The sequence below is a fragment of the Pinus tabuliformis genome, chromosome J, assembly GCF_031772625.1.
Source record: "Pinus tabuliformis cultivar Carrire ecotype Pingquan chromosome J, CPIR1, whole genome shotgun sequence".
In the NCBI taxonomy this organism is placed as follows: Eukaryota; Viridiplantae; Streptophyta; class Pinopsida; order Pinales; family Pinaceae; genus Pinus; species Pinus tabuliformis.
Window position 1 is genome coordinate 408,218,866 of NC_142295.1, and position 18,590 is coordinate 408,237,455.

The 18,590-nt window shown below is 35.0% G+C and overlaps 1 protein-coding gene across 1 annotated transcript; it reads right to left on the reverse strand.

Moving 5' to 3' along the window:
* Nucleotides 1-1,510: 1,510 nt before the first annotated feature.
* Nucleotides 1,511-2,803, reverse strand: LOC149227557 (protein EXORDIUM-like 2). Its single transcript, XM_089377815.1, has one exon. The coding sequence runs from the start codon at nucleotides 2,701-2,703 to the stop codon at nucleotides 1,633-1,635; it is 1,071 nt and encodes a 356-aa protein (XP_089233941.1). The 5' UTR covers nucleotides 2,704-2,803; the 3' UTR covers nucleotides 1,511-1,632.
* Nucleotides 2,804-18,590: the final 15,787 nt, after the last annotated feature.

Below are 18,590 nucleotides of genomic sequence, written 5' to 3' on the forward strand. Positions count from 1 at the left end.
AGGCAAAGATATAAAGTGTGATACATTACCTCCTAATGGGTAACTACTTGAAGAGCCAGCACAAAGGGTTATGCTATTGAAATAATTAGAATTTATTCACCGACATACTTACATATATGATTAATGTTCACCTGAATAAATCAAAATAAGAGGTAATTAAATAATATTGAGGAATGGAAGCTGAATGCTTAATGGAAAGGAAATATACCATTCTAAAAATTTTGATGCAAAAAATTTCTTATTTCTTATCCACCAAAATACGAGTGCAACAAACTTAGAGTCTGGTTCTCTATCCTTGAAAACTGATTTATGTGACAGAACACAACAACAAAATACAAGTGCAACAGACCTAGAGTCTAGTGCTCGATCCTTGAAAACTGATTTGTGTGAAAGAACAGAACAACACAATACAAGTGCAGCAAATGTGCTCGATCCTTGAAAACTGATTTGTGTGAAAGAACAGAACAACACAATACAAGTGCAGCAAATGAAAATACAAGTACAACAGACTGGGGTTCTCTATCTTAAAAACTGATTTGCGTGACAGAACACAACAATAAAATACAAGTGCAGCAAACCAAAATACAAGTACAGCAGACCTAGAGTTTGGTGCTCTATCCTTGAAAACTGATTTGCGTGACAGAACATGGCAACGGAAGCAACTTTTTGATATTCAGTTGAAATTAACACAGATAGAGTCAGATCCAAGAGATCCAGGTATAATTCAACAGCTAGCTGCATATCCCTACACGATTATACAGATTAATCTCTTGATAAAACCTAATTTCTATAAAATAGCCATGTAATCTCTTTTTATTTTTGTAATAAATAAGATTAGAATCAACCTCTCTTTTCATTTTTCATTTTTCTAATAAATAGAATTAGAAGCCTCATGAGAAGCCTTTGGAAATTTATAACGATAAAAAACTTCAAATTAAACTTCCTATGTATTTTCTCTGAATTCTTTTTTTCAGTGAATTCATTGCTATAATGTAGGGGAGTTTTCTCATCTTCTTACCCTGTTAAATCCGTAATACTCAAAGCTTCTGATTATATTTCCTTAATTCGTGATTTGAGTTTGAATAAGGAATTTGTGTAGGAGAAACGCCATAGATTTCGTTAACGTACTTGTTTTAGGTTAAAGTGAAGATGGGTGTACCTGTGAACAGATAACAAACTTTGAGAATTCTTTTATTTTCTATTTTCCACAACTTCAAATGTTCCCCTGCAATGGGGGATTGCCCAATCCTTTATCTCATTAATGGTTATATGGAGTTTATTGAATTCATCTTATGAATATGCCCACCAAATCTGAGTATAATATAACCAGGTAGATTATGTGAATTTAACCTCTAACAACCAATTTCCTTCCCACCAAAACTGACTATGATATGCCCTGCTCATCAGCTTGAGCATGGAATTTTTTAAGCGAAATAGAAAGCTTCAACAGACACTTCCATAGATTTGGGAAATTTTTTACTTTTTGTTGGTTAGTTAAAAGAAAAAGGAGTAAAGAATAAATTTGTTTTTATTAAAAATTGAATAAAGAATGATAAGTTGATTTAATGAAAGAGAATAAAAGAATGGCAACGACACCAACAAACACAGTCGGGTGGATATAGCCTGAATCGCTTACAGCAGTAGCGCCTTACAAGAGCTGGTAGAAGGATCCCACATGGCGGGCAGCAGAAATTTGCGGCCATTGAGTCCATGGGCATTATAACTTGCCCCCGTCGTTTCATCCACCAGAAGCTCTCCGGGGAATCCAGGATATGCCCCTCTTCCATATATTCCCGGGCACGCGGAGACGGCCTCCAGAGGTGCGGCAGCGTCGCCCTGGAAGTAGCCGGTGTTGAAGGGATTTGTGGCTGCCCCTGCCACAACGCTCGCAATGTTGATGATCATTCCATCGATGCCCATGTCACCGTTTGGTGCCACCAGAGGAGGAGTCTGGGGTCCGTAGATTGGCTGATGGAAGGGCCACGCGCACTGTCCAGGGCACTGACTTGCAGAGTTCCCAACCCATGCGTATGGAATAACCTGTTGATGCTTTATTTTGCGATTAGTTGACTTCTGGTTGGAGAATAGGTTGAGACTGTCATGGAATCCGCAGGAACTCATGCAGAACCCCTCCACGGTAACATCCTCGGATGTAAGCACCAAGTACACAGCATTGTTCTCCACTAAAGGCAGAGATCCTGACTTGGTTGCAGCTTCAACCAGAGCGGCGATATCGGCCCTCTTGAGTGACTTGCCAAGGGAATAGTCTTTATCCGCCACTTGCTTTCCCAGCTTTGCAATGCTATTACTGGTGGTGGTGGTAATGGAGCTGGAGAGCTTGGCCTTGGTGTTGTAGTTGTGGGTGGTATTCCACCAAACAGACACAGAGGGCCTATTTGCTTCTTCTCTGAGAGAGAGAGACTGCAGGAAGTCCCCCACAATGGAACGCTGAGCAGGGCTGAATTTCCCATACCAAATCAAATGAACATTTAGGGAGCCTCGCTTATTCGTGAGCAGCGGACCATTGTGGTATGTCAATACCACCTCTGGCTCTTCCACCAAGCTGCCCAACTTCCTGGAATGCCCTGCAGGCCGAATAACATGTGCAGTTACAGACAACGACATTGATATGTTTGCAACAATCATAGACAGAATCACTATGGAGAAAAATTTAGCAGCCTTGTGAGGCCATACACCAGCCATTTTCAGGTTAGCAGAGAGAGAAAGAGGTAGCAATTGGGAGAGATAGAGCCAAATAATCGATCCAATACGGTAGAATCACGATGCAGGAAGGAATTGCAGGAAGAAGATGTGGTGTGTAAAATTAAATGCGATGAGAGGTTTAAATCGAGGATGAGGAAGCGGCGGCCCCCGGTAATGGGATAGAGATGGAAGTGGGAACAATGGACAGCAAGGATTGAATAGGTGGTGTGAAGTAGATGCTGCCTCGTAATTTCCTCATTCCCTCGTAGTTGTGCGTCTCTTTACGCTCCAGCTGGACTTCGTTGGCGAGAAGTGTACAGTCTCATCCACGTGTAACGAAATCGATAATTGGTTATTATTATTTCATTTCTTTGACTAATCTCACAATAAAAATATAAATAGAAATAGTAAAAAGAATTAAAATAATTTTTCCCTTACTTAGCATTTTTGGCATTATGTGAGATTTATTGCAAATTGTTTCAATAATTTTATTGCAAATTGTTTCAATAATTTTATGACAAAATGTGTAGGAAATTTTTTGGACGGGACACTTTACAGGTCCATAATGGTCGTGTCTCGCATGCTTCATGCATTGTCTTGAAATACAATGATATATGATGATGCTTCATGTCATGCGCTGAAACAACAAAACACAAAGCAATGGAGTGGCACTGCATTTATGGATGATAAAATAGGAGTCGTCTATGGAGAGGAGGAATTGTTTAAACGATTAAAAGTGGTTGAAATTTATGTAAGAAAATTTCAAAAAATGTTGTAGAAATAGTATTTGGTTCATGTTTTTGATGGTGGAAATGGATTCAGCACCATCAAAAATGTCTAAAACACCTAAAATTTTGAAATTTAACAACTATAACTCGAATTTACAAAAATCTTTGTCAAATTTTCTCTAGATATAATAGGAATTTCCATAACTTTTCAGACAATTCCTCCTCTGTTTCTGATGAAGCGCAGAAAAGCAGGAGTAACGGGCCATGTAATGGGGTCAATGTCGACGACTGATTATTATATGGTGCTGAATATTGAAGGGAGCCACCTTAAATATCACACTCGATTCGCCTTCATACAAGCCCCACTAGATACGGTGAACGGCAGCGTGAAGGCACATGGGAAGCCTCCCTTCATGGTAACCAGAAGAATAAGGGAACTGAGGGTGAGCAGCGATCTTCGTGCCACGTTCTCTCCATAACTAATCATTTTTTAAAATCATAATATGATCCTTTCGTTATAATCTGAAGCACAAGAAGAACATTTAGCTCCTTGATAACCAGATGCTAGCAACAAACATATGTTCACTTCGACCACAAAGCTCTTCACCACAATCTTGACTACAAATTTCTTTTTTATCTTTCAAAAAGAATTGGAATATGATGTGGATCTCAATTTGCAACAATGCCAACTAGTTTTCTTGGACATAGAACAATTAAATCTAGTCACTAGTTTGCATGGAGATACAATTTCAGTAGCATAATGTGTTGCATTAAATAAATATGTCCGCAAAGTTATAAATTGTTGGAACATTAGCTGACTAGATTAAATGATATATGAAAAACAAATTAGGGAATTAAAGTCAATTTCAAATTTGTCTTGAAATTTTAACTATCCTATGAATCACGTTTATAAGATGCATTTTGGTAGTAATGCATGTCTTACATTTGGCATGAAGTTATGATGATAACAATGATTTAAATGTTTGTGTCTCTCATCCTTAAAAAAATATGCAATGAATGATCATTCTCATTTATTAAGTTTTACCTAGAGACCACAAGCTATAGCCATTGCTAAGGAAATCTAAGAGGTCTTGGTCCCAACATGAAATGTTACAATTGTGTGTTCATTGCATGAACCTTCCTTTTAATGTGCACTAATGTTGTGGGTAGATCACTTAGTCCCTTTTAGCTTCAATGCAATTGAAGCGTGCTCGATCAGTGCACTATATTACACACTCTTTCAAGGTAGGTTGCTTCTAGGAAAACCTCCTAGTTGTCTTTACACTTGTACTTCACACTTACCACTAGTAGAATACATCTTAGACAAGGTCACACAAACATTATGTATATGTAAATGGTGTAGTGTGTAAATTCCAATTTTGATTTCAATCTCTAATTCAAAAAAATAGTGGTGCTTCTACTACTTTGGGTTTCATTAGTGCACTAATATACATATTTCATTAGTGCACTAATATACATAAGAGGACAAACAAAGACACGAATAACTTGTAAGACCCCATATCATAGACAATAACAAAGGAAAAAATAATCTTCTTGAAAATTTTAGTAGTCATCATTTTAGTAGAAGAAAACTAGGGATAGTGGAAGTGAGTGTCATTTGGTAGGCATGCAAGAATGCAAGTAGTGACAATCTAGATTTTGTATTCGGGAATGCTAGAGGTACTATCACATCTATGATAAATACAAATTTGTCTTTTTGGAAAAGTGTATGAACTTAAGAGATATCAATGCAAACCATAACTAGGTAGGAGACATTAGAAACCAAGCCAAGCTAGGAACAATTGTCTTAATAATTAAATTTGCATGAGCTAAATGCAATTTAGAGTAGCCTATCTCAAATGAAACTCATATAATCATATTTCTAGTTTTGTGATTGGTAAGTTCTTTTCCTTATGTAATATTTAAAATTGCTTCCTCTATTACTAATTAGAACATTTACAATTACATGTGATACAATGATTAATATTTAGTATAATATTCTTGTCGACCTATTTTAATATTTAGTTCTACATAACATTTCATTATTATTTGGTAACAAAATCAATCATATTTTATTGCACAACTCTCTTTTAAACACTATCCCCTAATTTTTCTAATTCTTCTACATATTTATATTAATAAATATACAAATATTTTCTAATCCAATCAAAAAAATAATCTGACAATTCATTCAGCACATGTTCCCTAAATAACTATTTAGTTTTTTAAGATTCATTTGCCACTATTTAGTTTGGCATATTGTAGGCACAAATCCATGGAAATTTTCTAGCCACAGGAAAGGTGAGTATTCCACCTTGACATTCATGTTATTGAACATATACAAAAAAAGAGCAATATATCTATGGAAGGGAATCAACTTGTAAAATACTTAATATCTTAACTTAAATTTGTTGTCAATAGTGAATATGCATACTTACATCAATTTTTTTTTTTAAATAGTAAAAATATTACATTTTACATTTTTTTATTACATATTTTTTATTAAAAATATTTTTGAAAATAAATAAATAGAGCAGAAAAGCAGGTGTAAAGCACCCTTATGGGGTCAATGTGGGCGAGTCGCGACTGATTATTATATGTTGTTGAATATTGAAGGGAGTAGTCTATCCGGGCGGAAGAATTGCCGGGGTTTCGGTCGCGGCCAAACCGAACCATTGTTGAATATTGAATTGCCCAGTTTCCGTCGCGGCCAAACCGGGCCATTGTTGAATATTGAAGGAGCCACCTTAAATATCACACTCGATGCGCCTTCTTACAGATACGGTGGGTGTCAGCGTGAAGGCAAGCGCCACTAGATACGGTGGGTGTCAGCGTGAAGGCACATGGGGAGTCTCCCTTAATGGTAACCAGAAGAATAAGGGAACTGATGGTGAGCAGGGATCTTCGTGCCACGTTCTGTTCATAACTAATCAAAGATTTCAAAGGCTTTAACGGCAACCCTTATCCCGATTCCAGATTACCAGAACCTGATTACATGGACCTGGTTACATGGCTGCTGTGGCCCACCTCTCCGTCTCCGTTTGCATAAACGAACATCTGCATTAATTACCAGTTAATTATTAAAAAATCTAAAAAACGTCTGCCAAGTGGATTATGGAATACATGGAGCATACAGCCGCCGCGGTTTTCCAGAATGACCATGGACATCATACAGCCACCACGGTTTTCCACAATGACCATCAACATAAATATTTTTAGAGCATATTACTTCCATGGTCTTACAATGACGACCGCATATAGTCATCCATGGAGCATCGCGCCCCGTCTCTTCAAAAGCAATCCCGTCGATTTCGAATGCCGTACTCTAATTAAACCCACGATATGCGGAAAGTTATGAAAATTTTGATTATATTTAGAGAAAATTTGGCAAGGATTTTTGTAAATCCAAATTATAGTTATTAAATTTCAAAATTTTAGGTGTTTTAAATGTTCTTTTTTTATGGTACTGAATCTATTTTCACCATCAAAAACACAATTCAAACACTTCTCCAAAAAAAATTGAAATTTTTTTCCCAAATTCCAATCATTTTTAACCCTCCGATAACCATAGAAACAATTCCTCTACCTCGATTGACAACTCCATTTCACATTTGAATTTTGAATAAATTTTAAAAACTCCACATCGCGGCCTCCACGAATACCCAAAAGCCGTCCTTTTGCTAAGTGTTTCATCAATTTCCACATAACCTCAAAACTGCGAGCTGAAAACATACATCCACGAAACTAAGCGATGTGTTTTCATGGCATACGCACCCTAACAAGGTCGCCACACCTCTTTTTAGTGAATGCAAGGGTAAATGATTTAGGTTTGTGTATTTTTTTTTTTAAGCAACAATTAAAAGTGGTAAAAAGTTAAAGTTAAAGTGTAAATTTACAAATAAATTATTTTATTTATAGATTTAGGTAAATAATAATTATTATTTTATATTTTTATATAGGTTAATTTGTTTATTAAAATGATTGTCATTGAGGCATATTAATCATATTAGTAAATGTGGTAGTGTTAATTTATATATTTATGTATAATTATATACATCTTGAGTGGGACTAATGGTTAAGAGCATATGTTCCCTCCTAAGAGGTTACAGGTTCAAAAGCAGAGGGGTAGAGTATGTATGCCTTTGTAGACTTAGTAGTTAATTGGTTAATAATAAATAATAATAATAATGTATTAATGTTTATTTGCATGTTAATTTGTCAGAGTCTTGGAGCTTTGTGAGAAAGTAAGTGAATGAATATAATAACTTTGATTTGTATTCAATTAGTTAGCGAAAGTCACTTTTTTAGTTTAAATCAATATATTTGAAGTGTCAAGGTTGGAATAGGATTAGTAGATACAACCCAACCTAATAGGATTGGTAGATATAACCCAACCTACTTTGCTTCTTTCTAATCCACCATTCAACCAACCATTGAAATACCTTGGTCAATGATTTTATTTATTAAATTAATTAATCAGCAAAAGTGGCTTTTCTAGTTTAAATTAATATATCTGAAGTGTCAAAAGTTAGGATGAGATTGATAGATATAACCCAACCTACTTTTCCTTTGTCTAATTCACCATTTAACTAAAAATGTAAATACCTGGATAATTTTATTAATAAAAATATATTTTTTAATTAAAATAATATTATATTACCATACAACTTGAGTGTGCTTAATGGTTATGAGCATGTATTTCCTCTTAAAAGGTAAGAGGTTTAGTTTAAATCAATATATTTGAAGTGTCAAAGGTTGGAATAGGATTAGTAGATATAACCCAACCTAATAGGATTGGTAGATATAACCCAGCCTACTTTGCTTCTGTCTAATCCACCATTCAACCAACCATTGAAATATCTTGGTCAATGATTTTATTTATTAAATTAATTAATTAGCAAAAGTGGCTTTTCTAGTTTAAATTAATATATTTGAAGTGTCAAAAGTTAGGATGAGATTGATAGATATAACCCAACCTACTTTTCCTTTGTCTAATCGACCATTTAATAAAAAATGTAAATACGTGAGTACATAATTTTATTAATATAAATATTTGTTTTAATTAAAATAATATTATATTACCATACAACTTGAGTGGGCTTAATGGTTAAGAGCATGTATTTCCTCTTAAAAGGTAACATGTAAGTATGCCTTCTTAGACTTAGCAGTCAAATCACTCCACACAGGTATGTCCCTTGTCCCACAAACAAGAGGGTCTTTCTTATACACCAATTTGGTGTTTAGCTTGACCACAAACAAAAAAGTCTAGTACACTAAATTATACAATCAATGATTTCTTAGAAAACATAATTTTATAAAACTACTAATCAACATATTTAAAAAATTAAGATTAATAATTTATTATTATTAATAATAAATTAATAATTTTTTATTTTGTTATATGTTATACATCAAAATAGTATTTAAAATATCTACTAATAATAATAGTAAAAAAATTATATGTAATACCTAAATATTTAAAAAACTATAATATGTAATACCTCTATTTATTTTATTTTAGTGGGTTTAAAAATTAAAATTAAAATATGTTTTATAAAATTTAATTTATTAATTTTATAAGTTTTATATATTTATTTTATTAATTTTAATTAAAATAAATAATTCAATTTTATATATTTATTTTTAAAAAATTTATAATAGTAATATTTCTATTTTATTTTACTGTGTTTACACATTAAAATTAAAAAATGTTTTTCAAAATCTAATTTATTAATTTTATAGATTTTATATATTCATTTTATTAATTTTAATTAAAACAAATAATTCAATTTTAGATATTTATTTATTAATTTTACTTGAATAAATAATTATAAAATAATATTAAGTATTTTTATATTTTATTAAATTTAAATTTTTTATTATATATATATTTATTTTAATAAAATACAAAAAAATATAATATTTTATTATTTTAATAAAATATAAAAAATATTATATTTTATTGTTTTATAAATATAAAATGTGGAATTTTCTATTGGGTGTAGAATATAAAGTGATAGGTTGTTCTATTAAGACAATGTGTGGTTAAAAGGTCACTTATTCGAAATTTGGCTTAAACACCTCTCGATTGTGGCTGCTCAAACCATAGGTTAAACATGCTAGTCATCTCAAAACTCACATTACCCAATAAACAAACAAACAAAACATAAAATTTATAATTTATTTGATGATGATGATGATGATGATGGTTAACGTCCACTGAGACCAAACTTTGGTCTATCAGACCTAAAGAAACGAATTATTTAGTTTGATTTAAGATTTTAATCCTATGGTCAAAAATCTTGGAGAGAAGCCTCTCGAGCTCACTGTAATTTTAACAACGTAAACGGCTAGGAAGGTCAGTATTGCAACAAAGATTTTGAAACTGAGATCTAATGTGGTTGTACGCGGGGCACTCTAAGAGGAAGTGATTTTCATCCTCGATGTTTGTATTCTAACATAGATGGAAAAACCTTTCCATCCATGGTGTTTTAGGAACTACCCAACGACCCGTTTCACTATGGAGCTCATGAGAGTTCGTTCTAATATTAGCTATATTAATTTTCTCCTTTGAGCTAGTTAAAACAGAGAGATACTTTTGATCTTCTAGGGTGGGGTTGGTGACCTCCTTATAATATCTTAATTTTCTTTTCGCTACTAAATATTTCTCACACCACATTTTTTCTTTGAACTTAGAAGTAACAATATTTTTAATGTTATTAATATTTTGCAATGCAACATTCTCATCGATCTCCCAATGGTTTAACCAGGCCCTGGTGTCTTTATACCAACCTCATTTGAGCCTTAGGTGGTTTTGGCTGGACTTTAAAGCTAGCTTAGGAAGTCTATGGTCTCCTATGTGATTGAGTTTGTGCTTGTACAATAGAAGCATAGTCATAGCTAGGCTCTCGATAGGGGAAAGACCCACTTCAATAAGTAGAATAGGATAGGGTGTGTTGATTTTAATTTTGAGGTTATACATTATAAAACGCTTCTGGATTTGCTCAATCTTTCTCCAGGATTCTCTAGAGATGCTACAACCCCAAACCTCACATCCATATAAGATAACCGAAGTGACTAAATTTTCAAATAGGAACTTCTTTATATCCCACATTACGAGGTTTTTTGTTTTACAATTATTTTTAAGACCAAAATAAGCTTTCCATCCCCCATTAATCCTTTTCTCAATGCTATAGTTCAAGTTGAGCTTGTGATGAATATCAATTCCTAAGTACTTGTAGGAAGACACTTCCTCCAAGTTACTATTGTCATACATAAAATTAGCATAAGTGTCCTTCTTGGATTTGATAATCATAACTTTTGTTTTGTCAGTGTTAACAATCATACCCATGGTAGAGCAGAAATCCTTAAGAAGTATAAGTTGCTTATCAAGATGAGATGGGAACCTTGCGAGAAGAACAATATCGTCAGCGTAGAGAAGAAGGATGATGACTATCCCAGCTAAGATTGTGCCAGCACATCCTGCTTCCTCTAAACAACCTTCTAGCTTGTCGATGTAAATGCCAAATAGGGTAGGGGAGAGTCGGCAACCTTGTTTAACTCTAATATTACACTTAATATCTTTCGAGCACCCCTCATTTTTCTTTAACTTGGCAATTACATTCTCATATAACCTTATAGAAGCAGCTCTCAACTCAAAAGGAACCTTTAGCTCTTCTAATATATTCCAAAGGTTGTTTCTAGGAACCGTATCGAAAGCCTTTCTAAAGTCCACAAAGCAACAAAAGAGATTGGATTTATCATTGCGACATTCCTCCACAATGATCCTAAGCGTAACGAGGTGGTATGTTGTTGAGTGCTACTTTCTAAAACCTGCTTGGCCTTTAACCCGCTTACCTTCACTTTCAAGCCATATGCTCAACTTCCTTTCCAAAATAATACCATATAACTTGGCTAGGAGAGGGTTGATCATAATTGTCCGATAATTAGAGGGGTTATTTGTATCCCCACTTTTAAAAATAGGGATAATGAGGCTTTGGATCCATGGTTTAGGGAACCCTTGCTTGACCACTTGATTGAAAAGCTTGTGAATGTGGGGGATGAGGACATGACCTCCAATTTTTAAGATTTCTGCCTGGTAACCTTCAATGTCCTTAGCTTTCCCATTAGCCAAGCGATTAACCCCAAAATCAATGTCTTCTAATGAGAAAAATTATTTCGTTGTGAGCAAGGTTTCAAAGTTATCCATGACATTTGGAGATTCATAAAGCTTTTTAAGATAGGAATTCCAGTCGTGTAAAGCAATTTTAATATTATCTTTAGTTTTCCTAGTTAGAATCTGCCTCCAGAATTTCTTAGGAGCTAACTTAGAGAGGTGTAAGAGATTCTCTTGTATTTTACGAATATACTGTCTTTTTTTCCTTTTAATTAGGGCTTTGTATATGTTTATCTTGCCAATTTTAAGAGATTCATCAACAACTTCCTTAATTTCTCTCCTCACACTTTTACAATCTTTGTCATACCATGGGTTGGTTTTGCTATTTCTTTTATTACTTGAAGCGTCAATTGAGAACTTGTTAATAGAATATGAGAGGGTTGTAGTAAAATTATGATAGAGATCTTCTATGTTGTCTATACTAGATAAAGGAAGCAAATTAGTTTTTAATTCATTTAGAAAGAGATCTCTTTTTCTATCAAAGATTAACTTCTTTTGGCTATAAGGATTATCTTCTATGGGATCTCTATGCATGACAAAATTGAGAGTTATAAGTAAAGGCCTATGATCAGAGTCAAGCTTGTGGTCGTTTAAGATGTCAAAATTTGTTATTTTGTTGTATAGAGGGAGATCATAGATAACATAGTCTACCACACTGCTACCAAGCCCATGGATGCAGGTCATCTGGCGAGAATTATGCCACTTCTTTAGACCGTTGCAAATTATGAGATCCTAAGCATATTCATTTATTGAATATAAAATTAAAATTTTATTGAAAAATATTAAAATAAAATTATACTAAATATTTAAAATAAAATAAGAATGTGTTACACTATTAAAAAATAATAATAAATTTATTTTTAAAATATGAATAAAATATATATATATATATATATATATATATATATATATATATATATATATATATATATAGAGAGAGAGAGAGAGAGAGAGAGAGAGAGAGAGAGAGAGAGTTAAAATTTTGTTGAAAAATATTAAAATAAAATTATATTCAATATTTGATATTTTAAAATATTAAAATAAAAAATTTACAATATAAATGAATACATTAGTTAAATCCATTTTAAATATTAATTTATAAAATATTTACTAAAATTAAATAAATTTTAAAAATAAGAAAAATGATTATATAAATATTTGATATATATGGGCTAAATATGATGTGTAACACTGCCAATGAAAAAAGTGGCATACCATGAACAATGAGTTGTTAATATTGATAAAAATACTCAGAGGTCTTTTTGTGACCTGGGTTTCTTGGGGGCGGGGAGTTTCTTTCTTTATTTGGGTTCTATTTTTCTATTGTCGGATTTTGGCATATTTTACTTTTCAATTTCCATGTCACTCATCTCAATGTAAGTCTTCGTTGGCATTTTTCTTCTCGATTTTATTATGGATGATGAACTACTTTATTATGGCGAGGATAACCCTTAAAGTGGGCATGCATACCCATCACATGAAGATTTTATTTTTATGAAGGATCGCCCATTAGTTTCACCTCCCATTCACCTGGTAGTGGAAGTGCTCACTTTCCTCAAGGCTTATTTAATTTGTCATCAAATCATCCAGATAATGCACAACATTTGGAGGTTCCAAGCCTGATTCCCTCTGCTAAGAATGCTCCGTCTTTGGATACAACAAACCCTAATCACAATAAGCATCATGTGACAACCTATAAAGCAACGAAATTCAAATATTTAAATGGTAATAGGGGATGATATTCCCTTTGAGACATTCTACAACTTAAGTATAGGGATCTAATTGATTGGTTTGCTAGGAAGGTGGTTAATCCTTCTTCAAAAGTGGAATATGGATTTCGACGCTTCGCTTAGCCTCATGTGAATGAAAAAAAAAATGGACCCTCCTACCAGCTTTGTCAACGCCATTCTAGAACAAATCAGTTTTGGAAAAAATAGGAAATTATATTAGCCAATTTGTTTGTTGGGAGGAAGTTTTCCTTTCAAAGCAAGATGGATGAGTGGCATGGAAGTAAGTGGAGATCAACCCCAGCGAAGGTTTCCTAGAGGATATTGAATTGGTATTCAACGAGGTTGCATTGAATCAAAAGATTGATTATTGGAAGTTGCTCTTCCATTGTTTTCCTTTCCATGAGGTAGGTCACCTCGTCTCTAATTGCACACAAAAGAAAAATTCTAATCATCTAAAAAGGTTTGGATTAGGAAACTTTTGAACATGTAGATTGAGGCCTCGGGACTGAGGGAGAAGGATCCTCTAGATTCCAAAGTTGAAGACACTGACGACGATCATCCTCCCTCCTTAGGTAAGTGGTTTCAGACCCCCTCATTTTTTCCTATAAAAAATAATGATAAAATTCTTCATGATGGTAATATGCTTGGGAAAGTTTCCAAAGTTATGTCCCTGATAGCAACGTCTCCAGTGCCTTCTATTCAAGGTCTCTCCCTCTATAAAATGTTTCCACATGTCAAGGAGAATGATGTCTTTCCAAATTTGATTTTTCCTTATGGTTCCAACTCTTCATTCAACTCTTGTGGGAAACCTCCTTCTGTAGATTATAAGGTCATTCGTTCCTCAAACGAGCTTTATGTTTCTATTGACCTCCATGTTAAGTGAATTGCTCTCTATTCATCTTCCTTGACACATGAATATGTTTCAGCGTCTGGTGGTCTAGTCGTGGATGCTCCTTTTGTCAGTCATGCCAGTAACAAATCCTTTCTTTCTAAGGCCCAATCTAAGGTTAGGGAAGACATTCTAAGTGGAAAAAATACCATAGTATCCAAGGTTCTTAGATAAAATGCCCCTCCAATGAAGGAAAATGAAGATCTTCTCTCTGAATATTAGGGGGTTTAGGGCCAACCCAAAAAAATTGACTCTAAAGTGGCTTATTCAAGCCGACATCCTAGATGTTATCATGCTTCAAGAAACTATGTCATCGGGTGCCTATGTGGTTTCAATTTTAGAACCCTGGTGTAGGAATTATACTTTCTTCTCATTAGATTCAGAAGGTTTTTTGGGTGGCTTTCTTATGGCTTTGCACCCTGATCCGTCATTTTACTTTTCTCGATCTCTTCCAAACATATAGCGATTGATTTTGTTTCAAACAAACTGGAAGAGGTGAGTCATCACGTTATTCCAATTACAAATTCTTATGATGCATTAAAGAAGTCAAAATATTTATTTGACTCACTCTCATAATTGGAAGTAGTTCATAAATTAGATCTATGATGCATGATGTGGAAGCCATTAAAATTAAAATGGACATCCCTATCATAGCCTTTGTCAAGGCCCTATATCCTACATATTCTCACTATCTTCAATCCTTACAAGTTAGTTCCCAACTCAAGGATGATACTTTTGACACTCTTGTGGAGGTGTTTGCAAGAAGGGAGAAAGCTTTTGGGAAGAGGAATAGAGCTTATCAATCCCATGAATAATTTGTGTGCCTTGCACAAAAAGAGAGGAATCAGTCACAAGATTCTTCTAGAGGAAGAGTTGGTAGAATAAGACATGGAAGGAAGAATAACAGAGACAGTGGGATAAATCTCATCAAGGAGGAAAAAATGATATCCATTATATTTTTTTTAAATATTTATAAACCTTGTGTGATTTAGTTAGCAAACATTTGGATAATATTTAATATGTCATTGGAAATAAAAATAAGAATAACAAGTTGGAAAAATGGATGTGTGTTTATTTACGTAGGTTTATCCAATAGGTTTTTCAATCGTAAGCTAAAACCAAAGAATCCAACTCATTAAACATGTAGAGGAAAACATGTATATCCACTAATTATTTTTTAATATATATTCCTATTACATAAATTAATAACCATGCATAGTGAAGACCCTTAGGCATATGCCCTTTATGTAAAACTTACCAAATGGTACCTAAAATACCATACGGGATCAAGGACACCAGAGAGAATGCATGTGTCATGGTTGGACACCTTGATCATAGTGCCTAAAGCCTAGAATGTTCATTTTCTTATGTAAGGCTCTTATTTTCCTCTTCAACCATGGCTTAGGCCCTTAGACCCTTTGTTATGCCCTTGACTTGCGAGAATTCCAAAATACCAAATATGTGAAGAAACACAACCCAAAACATAGAACAAAATGAGAAAAACAAAAAGTATTTTATTATTCGGGGATGAAAGCAACATTCTCTTGCCTCTTCGAGGGGGCAACCTCTAGCAGAGCAGAGCTCGATTACAAAATTAGACACGACATTCCTCAATGGGGAGTCTCTATCCTTTATATAGGATTCATACATACAATACCATGGGTCATTACCATGGTTCTCTCAGTACCATCTATCTAATATCATGGCCCGTTTGCAACTAATTGTGGTCCCTTTCTTAAATGCAGGTCAACCACTTACAATTATTAATATGGGTTTTATTGAGTCTTTAACTAACTATAACTATGACTCGACCCTATTACATAAATAAAGGGGTTAGGGTTGGACCCTAACATGCCCTCCCCCATAAAAAGCAGCCTTTTCCTCTAGGCTGAAGTTGTGGAAATTGCTGAAGAATAGTGGTTGGTTCCCAGGTCGCACCTTCTAGAGAGGTGTCTTTCTAGTTAACAAGGACTTCCCTGATCGTGCGGCCACGCAGATGTCATTCTCGCGTATCGAGGGCCAGTTAAGGTTGGAGCCAGAGTGAACCTTCTTCATCCAATTCAGGTAGACTAGTTTGAAATTTTCAATTGTTCCCCACCACTTTCTTGAGGCATGATACATGGAAGACTGGATGGATTTTTGAAGTTGGTGACAAGGCTAGCTTGTAGGCGACTGCTCCAATGCGTTGAAGTATTTGATAAGGTCCGTAGAATTTTGGAGCTAATTTTTGGTAGCCCTTTTCTTTGAGCTATGTTTGCTTATATGGTTTCAATCGCAGGAATACCTAATCCCTTTCTTGAAATGTGTACTCTAAACAATGTTGGTATGCTTGTTGCTTCATGCGATTCTGAGCTTGATGGAGATTATCTTTGAGATGGGCTAGCATGGCTACATGGTTCTGTAGGAGTCGATCCACTACTTGCACCTTAAAGCATCCAAGGATATAAAAAGTAAGTGAAGGTGGGAGTTGACCATACACTGCTTCATATGGAGTCATCTTGGTGGCTGCATGATAGTTAGTATTATACGACCATTCAGCTAGAGGTAGCCACTGTACCCATTGATGTTTCCTTTCTGAAGTGAAGCACCTTAGGTATGTCTCCAAACATTTGTTGATTGCTTCAGTTTGACCATTAGTTTGGGGATGATGGGAAGTACTTAGTTGGATTTTGGTGCCTTGTAGCTTGAAAAGTTCGTGCCAAAAGTTACTGGTGAAATTCAGGTCACGATCAGATACAATGGAAGTGGGCATGCCATGCAGTTTGAAGATCTGGTCCATGAAATCTTGAGCCACCAAAGTGGGGGTAAATGTGTGGGGTAGATCGCAAAAATGAGCATATTTAGAAAGTTTGTCCACTACCACCATGATCACTGACTTGTTGCCTGACTTTGGAAGACCAGTAATGAAATCCATAAAAACATCCATCCATATTGAAGCAGGGATGGGAAATGGTTGTAAGGTGCCTGGTGACTTGACTGATTCTCCTTTGTGGTGTTGACACACATCACATTCAACTACAAAAGTAAGAATTTCAGTTTTCATGCTTGTCAAAAAGAAAGAACCACGAGTGCGAGCATAAGTCTTCTGAAAGCCTGCATGACCTGCAGTGGGAGATGAGTGCAACTCTGCCAAAATGCATGTTTTGAGGGTGGATGTCGGTGATATAACTACTCTATCCTTGCAACAAATAATTTCATCCTTCCATGAGTAGCCAACTAAGGAATGAGGATCTGCTCTCAAGTTATTGATGAGTTGGGAGAGAGGGACGTGAAAACCATTCCTTGTGGGCTTCTTCAATCCAATCTAGTATGGGAAGAGAGATTGATAGCAGGGTGCTTTCATCCTCAAATTGGCATGATAAATCATCCGCTACTACATTGTCACGCCCTTTCTTGTAAATTATCTCATAATCATATCCCAACATTTTGGCTAGCTGTTTATTTTGTTGGGGTGATGATAGACGTTGCTCCAAAAAATATTTGAGACTTTGATGGTCTGTGCGGATTTGGAAACGCCGCCCCAATAAGTATGGTCGCCAGGTATCTACTGCATGTAAGATGGCCATCATCTCCTTCTCATAGGTAGATTGTCCCAAATGTTTCCCACTCAGTTGTTGGCTGGTGAAAGCCAAGGGTCAACCTTCCTGCATTAAGACAACACCAATACCAGTACCTAAAGCATCAAATTCAATCACAAAAGATTTGGTGAAGTTGGGTAGTTCCAATACTAGAGTGGAACACATGGCCTGCTTGAGAGCCATAAACGCCTGTTGTGTTGCATCAGTCCAGAGGAATGAATTTTTCTTGAGAATATTAGTGAGGGATCTAGCAATGCGGCCATAATTGTGGACAAATTTGCGATAGTAGCCAGTGAGACCCAAGAATCCCCTCAAACTCTTCAAGGTTTTTGGTTGGGGCCAATCTTGCATTGCCTGTATCTTTTTGGGATCCACCTGGACACCTTCACAAGCCACAATGTGGCCCAAATACTCGACTTCTTCCATGCCAAAAGAGCACTTGGACAATTTAATAAATGATTTATGATTCCGGAGCAGTTGCAAGAGCAGGGCTACATGTTGAAGATGTTTTTCCCAAGTGAGGTTGTAGATCAGAATGTCATCAAAGAAAACGAGGACAAATTTTCAAAGATATGGTTTTAGCAAGTGATTCATGAGGCTTTGAAAAGTGGATGGGGCATTGCAAAGACCAAATGGCATGACCAAGAATTCATAATGGCCTTCATGAGTTCGGAAAGCAATCTTGGGAATGTCTACTTCTTTCATGCATATTTGGTGATAGCCAGAGCGAAGATCTAGCTTAGTAAAGAATTGAGCACCATGTAGTTCTTCCAACAGATCATCAAC

What these genes read in the sequence shown, in the direction of transcription:
- LOC149227557 (XM_089377815.1), bottom strand. Translation starts at nt 2,703, where the DNA reads ATGGCTGGTGTATGGCCTCACAAGGCTGCTAAATTTTTCTCCATAGTG.